Below are 7,226 nucleotides of genomic sequence, written 5' to 3' on the forward strand. Positions count from 1 at the left end.
TATAGACCAACACATATGTGTAATTTTTTTTTTTTTGCAGCTGAATTGTAAGTAAAATATATTTTTTATTGCAGCTAAATTGTAAGTAAAATGTTGAATTATTCCCAGTAAAATGTAATCCTATTTCCAAGTAAGTTCTATTTTTTGGTCTTAATGTCACCACAACATGAAACTTTTTTAAGACCACTGATCTCTTTCCATGTCTTTGACACTGGGACTTTTCATAATGTGTTAACAGCTAAAAAAAACAACCTGACAACTGAGGACAAACTGAGGACACACTGTAAGCACCTTGCAGATGGAGCGGGACAGGAGAGCTCTTCAGAGGCTCTGAGTGTCACTGACGGATACGGACACTCCACTTAAAAACCTGTCGATTACTCTTTTCAAGTTGACACAGTCTATTACTGATAAATGAGTACAGCAGGAAGGAGAACTTCACCTTCACCTGACACTTGATCCATCTGGAATTCAAAGGTTCTCTTCATCTAGAAAATAGTCCGAGAAAAAAAGAGCTGCAGCCTAAAGCTGTTAACCACTGTGGAGGAGGTCACATTGTGGGAATATACTAGATGTTTAATTTGAATTGCCTTAAGAAACAGAATTGCCTGCTGAGCAGGTGAGCACATGCTTTCAGGGAATAACTTGCTTTCTTCAATCTGAGCATAACTGGGTGGCTCCTGAGTGATTGAATACATTCCGTATTATTTAGTCAGAATCAGTATAGCTGGGTTTAATCTATATTATTATAAGTTTATAAGTCCTGCTGAATTTAACTGCACATTTCTTTTCTGCTACAGCATCAATATCTGCTTTATGAGTCCCTGAGAGATAAAAGGTAGAAATGTACTGTATATATGTTTGGTTTGGTTTTGTGATAGTTCCCCTGAAGGTAATTTAGAAACACTGCAGTTCTTAAGGTATTTTAAAAATCTTTAGAGATTCTCCTAACAGTTTGATGAAACAAAACCTCCCTGTTGCACGATATGATTGCACGATAAAACTAAATCATCCAGGTTTTCCCAATTTGCACTGGTTTTCCCTCATATTATACATCCATGTTCCTAATCAAAACAAAGATTATCTGGAAATGTCTTTCCATCATTTCTACAACGTGAACCAAAATGTAAAAATGTGATAGTAATCATATTTGATATATATCTATAATGATATATAAATATTCTATAGAATAATATTTAAATATCATTATAGACAAATATGATTACTATCACATTTGTACAATGTTAGAACAATATTGTTCTTACGTTGTACAAAACTATGAATAACAAATAAGCGACCAAACACCTTCATCCTTGAAAAATGTCGGTTTGCAGGCTAGCTAATTAGCTAACGTTAGTCAGCTGCGGTAAGTTTAATTAACAACTTAAAAACGTACCCGCTGATGTAATTTTATCCGTCTCTAGATGCTGGCCGAAGGTCTCTCTGCTAACTCAATGCCCTGAAATCTGAAGTCTGGTATGGCCATTAGCTTCTAGTGGCTAGCGTTAGCTAGCTAATGTTAGCAAACTTAGATACGTATTTTCTGAATCAGCTCGTTGACTTTATCTCTTTACTTGTGTTACAGTTAAACTATGTTTAAGCATTTAACGTGGTCGCTTGTGGACACAGAGGCCGCTCGTTACAGTCTTGCTTTCATGGTTAGTTACGTGGAGCTGTCTCTCAAACTGCAAGGTGGGCTCATAAACTGTATAGCTAGTCTATGGGTGGGCTACACAAGCAGAAACATGGAGACAGTCAATCACTCTCGGAAATGTAAGTGATATGCATAGACACACACGTATATGATTTACACACTGTAGTTCATACTGTACACTGTCACAGACCATTAAAAGGGTCACGGAATTTGCAAGACATGTTACTACCCCTGTGATACATTTTTGAAGTGTAACTGGAGCTCCTGTGTTTGCTGTGTCCAAAAGGGGGCAGCATAGTCCTTCATATTATTTTTAACATGCACCTTGGCAACACTAAAGGAACATCCTCTACATGTCTTTCCTGCTGTCTCTTTTAGTCTTTGTTTTTGTTCCTGTTAGCTCTCTTTCTAGAAAACAATACTGCACGCTTTGTAGTATAATCTATTTATTGAGGATTAGAAACATGAAAAACATACCAAAAAGCCTGTGAAAACATAAAATAATTGTACACACTTAATAGCAAAAGATTTGTATAAATCATTGATAATACTATGTCTATTGTAGTAAACCTCTATGAAATCTTAATGAACAATATTGTCAGCAGTTGCTGACATTGGCACCATGCTAGGAGAGCATATTCACGTGTGGTTTATTTTGTGCTTGTGATAGCAGTAACCTGAGCTTTGGAGGTTGTTATTTACATGAAGGTGTCAATGTCTGGCTGCAGTAACTACGTGGTGTCGTCTGTTTGCATTTTGGTGCATCCATGTCTGAGTTTGAGAGAGTGTGGTGTTTGTTGTCCCAGTTTTAGTTTTCTGGCTCCGTGGACCAAGACCAAGTGATGTGCTCTTCCTCTGGGTGTAAAAGTGAGGAGGCAGGGTGCAAAGACGGATGGATAATCTATAAATCACTAATGAAAAAGTTAGAGCCATGATGGAAATATCGCTGGAAAAATTAGATTATGACAGATGTTTGTGCGTGCGAATGTATGGATGGGTGGATACTGGGCTGGGTGGAGGCCAGGTCAGGAGAGTGGTGGCAGGGATCGGGTGCTGACCGGGCTGTACTTAACCCTGGATGGGGATGGAGGAGGCTGAGTGAGGTGAGGGGAGGAGGGGGATGGACGAAGGCGTCCACTCTGGTGCTCTCTACCAGTCCCTGAGCGCTCTGAGTCGGGAGCTTGAGACCGACCTCTGGGCTTGCGTAACTCAGGCGGGGTGGAGGAGGAGGTGGGCATGCATTTGTACCGGGAGGGAGAGTGATGGGATGATGGATGACAGGTGGGTGAAGAATAGCAACCAGGTGCAGAATTGCGACTGGGTGATGGGTGGCGACCAGGTGAGGAGTGCCTGCCAGACAAGGGTTCACAGCCACTAGGTGGGTCTTCCTTGGTGTGTTTGGGTGACTTAGGCACCTTGGACTTCTTAGATGTTTTGGCCGATTTAGGCATGGGGTGAGAAGAGGAGGGGGAGTAAGAGTTAGCGCTGTGAGTGGGAGGGGCTTGGTTGGGAAATGCGGAGTCTCCGTTGTTGGCAACCTTGTAGAGGAAGACGTTGTACTGAAGGGGCGAGTGGGTCTCTGAGTGGAGCTTGGCATCTTTTGGGAGGAGCACTTCCAGGCCAATAGTGACTCCATCCTGATGTGGAAATATGGTAAGTACAGAAGGATGCAACAATGTAGGAACAGTCACAGAGACAAAACATAATGAAATAAAAATATACAAAGAAAGAGAGGCATGGTTAAATTTCAGACAATAAACGCCTGGTCAGACACGTTATCCTGAACCCACAGCAACTGATTTCTTAGCTACTTGGGGGCAGTGGCAACAAGCTGTGAACACAATACTGACATGTTATTACCTTCTAAGTCAATATGACAACCGTTACATAGCACATATTGGGCAACATCAGAATTAATTTGGAGTTGCGTTTGTGGCCATTTGTGGCATGTAAGTCCAAAATTCACTCTCCTATTAGTTTTGTTTTTTTGGTGTCGACTAAATTACAATACAGTTGTATTGTACACTGTTGCTCCTCACACAGCATTAACATGTTGGCTCTAGTTAGAAAGTCATGTCAAATTGGAATGTTCCGAGAGGGAGAGTAGGCTATATAAAAAAGAAAACTCTTTGTGGTAGCTTTCATGCATTTTGGAGAGCTGTCCATGGTGCTGGACACAGGGTGACCATTGTTTGGGTGGTGTAATCTCTAAGCAGCTAACTCTAGCAGGAAAGCAGGGTCAGCTGTGCATTCAGTTATTATGAGCAGGGGAGCAGTTAGGCAGTAGTTAGCTTCATCATGACAGATATGCAAAGAAGAGAAAGCAAGAATGAGACAGAGGGAACGTAGAGCTCATAGCAACACACAGGGACCAGCCGGATAAAATTAAAAAGATTTATTCCAACAACTGTGAACTATAATCCTCCATGTATACCCATAAAAGTACAAAAGAACCTCAAGTACATTAAAGTGTTATAAATGACACTGAAAACCAAGACATAGCGTGTGTAATATAATGTGTATATAGATTCAAATATCAACTCCAAGCAATTACTTTGACCTCATGTATTCTAGACGCATCCACTTATTAGCAATGCCAAACATGAATAATTCGCAAATACAGATTCACTTGATTTCCACTTAACTTCTTTTGCAAAGTAGTTTTCAGACACTTTTCGCCAATAACACCAATGCATGCAGGCAGAGAGAGACAGTAAGGCGGGGCAAGCAGAGGCAAGGGGAGGGTTTGAGGAAACAGGAGGGGAGACAATAATGGAGAGAGAGTTCATTGGCCGAAGACCAAGGCAGGGCATCAGTAGAAAGGAAAGTCACTCATTAGTTGGTCCAAGCCAGAGATTTTAGTCCAGTGAAAGAGGCAATAGAGGAAAAAAAAAGGAAGCAGTGGCGCCACTATGTGATCTGCATTGGCATGGCAGCCTTGTAAACAGGACTATTGTGCTTCTCAAGTTGTATCCTAAATTCATGTTGTGCCTACTTTTGACATTAGACCTGATTGGACTGTTTAAAATACAAAGTATAAACTTTGCAACAATATAACAATTTGTTGTAGTTTGTGTGCGAATTAAATATTTTTTTTCTGGTTCTCCAACAGCACACGTGGACAGATGGTAATATTATACCAGGTTGTTCTGGAGTGGGTTTACCTCAGCGTTTTCCTCTGTGTTATTTGGGGCGTGGCCCTGGTCGTGGACAACAGAGGCTGGCCGGTTGTTCTCGTGTTTGGGGGAATGAGAGTTGAGGATGTTCATTGATCCCTCTTCCTTGGCTTGTGGGGACTTTGCTGGGTCCTCCTGCTTCTGAGGATCATCCTGTAGGGAGAGTTTATTACTTTTTTTATACATGCCTCGCACTTACATATACAAACACATCTCTTTATAGAGACACACGCAGGACGAGGGTGAGTAAATGTTCTGCACTGTTAAAGTGCAACTCAACTCCTCGCATTTGTATGTTTTGGTGTGTGCGCATTGTGCAGGAAAGTATGTGTGGAGCTTGACATTCTTTTCTGCATCTGTCCCTTTTTAAGACTAATAGCTTTTCCACACAAATTCATTATTGTAAATTATTTTTTTTAAATGTGTATTTTATTACAGTTGAAGGCATGCAGTAGCATTTTTTTGACATGAAAACCAAGAATAAACAATTCAGAAATGTCCAAAACAGAAATATGCCAGAAAGCTCTTCCCAATGTTAGAGAAGTGTCTTGAGCTGATACTGTATGGACTGATACTGCACCTGTATGCCTACACCCATACCTAATCAACCAATCATCTCCCAGCTTTTACAAAAATACCAATCCGACCGCTGACATTTAAAAAAAAAAAAAAAAACATTTGTCTGCAGGGGCTCTTTACCCTCTAGACCTGACATTTGGAGCATCCCGAAGTCACAGACACTCATCTATAACGACTGCACTGAAATGCCAGCCAAGAGCAAGTCACAATATATTCACTTCATTTAGCCCAGCCCAAGTATGACTGAAATGACTGAATGTTGAAAATGAAAATATATAGATATAGCACGCATGTTACGCTCAAACAGTTGTGTTTGAGTGTTAAATGCTGTAAATACAAGCAATTAACAGTTTGGAGAGCTGTTTTTTGTATGACTACAAAACTAGTGTCAGTGTACGTCTGCATGCGTCAGCTTGTAAATGACCAAGCCATCGATTGATTGGCGTGTCACAAACGTCTGAAGGTCAGAGGCACAGCAGGCAGTAATTAGGGCACCATTGATTGGTCACACTGGCTACTGCTGGACTAAACTCACCCTTTCACAGCAGACCTCAAGCTCAAAAAACTTCCAAGTCATGATCTCGTAGACTTTATTTGCTGTTCATGGTTCATCTCTGACTCTATTAACAAGATTCTTTGTTTACTGAGATTAAGAATTAAGCCATGTATCAGTAGGCATGTATGATTGATAAATGTCAAACAGGGGCACACATAAATCTGCCTGAAAACACAAAACCCCACAAACACACAGAAACATGGATAACTATTAACACACCGATGCGCACAATTCAAATTCACAGACAAACACACATGCACACACATGATGCAACTCACTTTATAGCAGCACTACATGCACAACCTTTAGAAGAGAATTGGGTAGAAAAGCGGAAACCTGCTGCAGAGGGACCCTAAAATGGCTGTCTGAGCTTTATGGGCACAAGAGCAAAGCCAGCAGTTAAAACAAAATGGAGGCTCAGCTTCTTGGGAGGCTGCAGAGGTAGGAGAGGCAGCAAATGTGGTAACTTGCTACTTAATCACACAGCTGTGTGACGCCTCTGAACAACTAGTTGCAGGAATCCTTGCCAGAAGGTGATTAATCATTTTAACCTACAGTGTACGTGGAATGCATCTGATAAGATACAGATACAGGGAGAGTTTGTGGAAGTGAGGTTTGCAGTAAGCGGAAATCTGGCACCTAGCAGTTGCACAATGGGTAAGATCAAAGCAAAGCCACGGAGGGAAATTGCTTTTGGGAAATGTGGACATTTCTGCTCTCCTTACCTGGATGTGATTGTAAGGGTTTCTGGGTTTATATTCCCAGGTATAGCTGGTTGTTGACGGCCTCTGAAGGGATCGGTGAGTGTGAAAAGCATTAAACAAACACATGCTGTACATTCAAAAATTGTAGGTGGAAATCCCAATGAGAAGTTAGGGGCACTCAGGTGAGCTGGATGTGTGCATAATACTACTGTACACGCTTAAAGGTGCTCTAGGCGATGTTGGGTGACGTTACTTCTAGTTGACGTTCAAAGTATTTTCAATTAAAACAAGACTAGCTCGCCCCTCCCTCCTCCTCATCCCGTCCCCTCCCTTCTGTGCGTCCGCGCACCAACCCCCACCCCCAAATCCTAGTCGATTATTGGCTGGAACGCTGGAACACTGTTTGTGTATGCTTCGTGGTGCAGGTGGCCACATTTAGTTTTTGTTGCCATGTGTAGACCCTGGGCTCTCTACCGAGACAGCGTTTTTTTTACAATGTGTTCTGGGAACAGGCAAGTCGCGGATAGTGAGAAGATGTTTGCTGTATGTGACAACAA

At 41.5% G+C, this 7,226-nt stretch overlaps 1 protein-coding gene across 8 annotated transcripts in view; it reads right to left on the bottom strand.

Moving 5' to 3' along the window:
- Positions 1 to 2,083: 2,083 nt before the first annotated feature.
- cspg5b (chondroitin sulfate proteoglycan 5b) overlaps positions 2,084 to 7,226 on the bottom strand; it is a 14,561-nt gene continuing 9,418 nt past the window's right edge. For 4 of the 8 annotated variants that reach the window (XM_032534955.1, XM_032534951.1, XM_032534956.1 and 1 more), the window contains exons 5-7: positions 6,691 to 6,753; positions 4,819 to 4,983; positions 2,084 to 3,291 (exon numbers count right to left, since the gene is read on the bottom strand). In XM_032534955.1, coding sequence (XP_032390846.1) covers positions 2,680 to 3,291; positions 4,819 to 4,983; positions 6,691 to 6,753 — 840 coding nt within the window. In that variant the 3' untranslated portion in view covers positions 2,084 to 2,679. The remainder of the gene's footprint in view (positions 3,292 to 4,818; positions 4,984 to 6,690; positions 6,754 to 7,226) is intronic. The other 4 variants (XM_032534953.1, XM_032534957.1, XM_032534954.1 and 1 more) reach the window with 1 other exon arrangement.

This window comes from Etheostoma spectabile, chromosome 14 (assembly GCF_008692095.1).
Source record: "Etheostoma spectabile isolate EspeVRDwgs_2016 chromosome 14, UIUC_Espe_1.0, whole genome shotgun sequence".
Classification (NCBI taxonomy): Eukaryota; Metazoa; Chordata; class Actinopteri; order Perciformes; family Percidae; genus Etheostoma; species Etheostoma spectabile.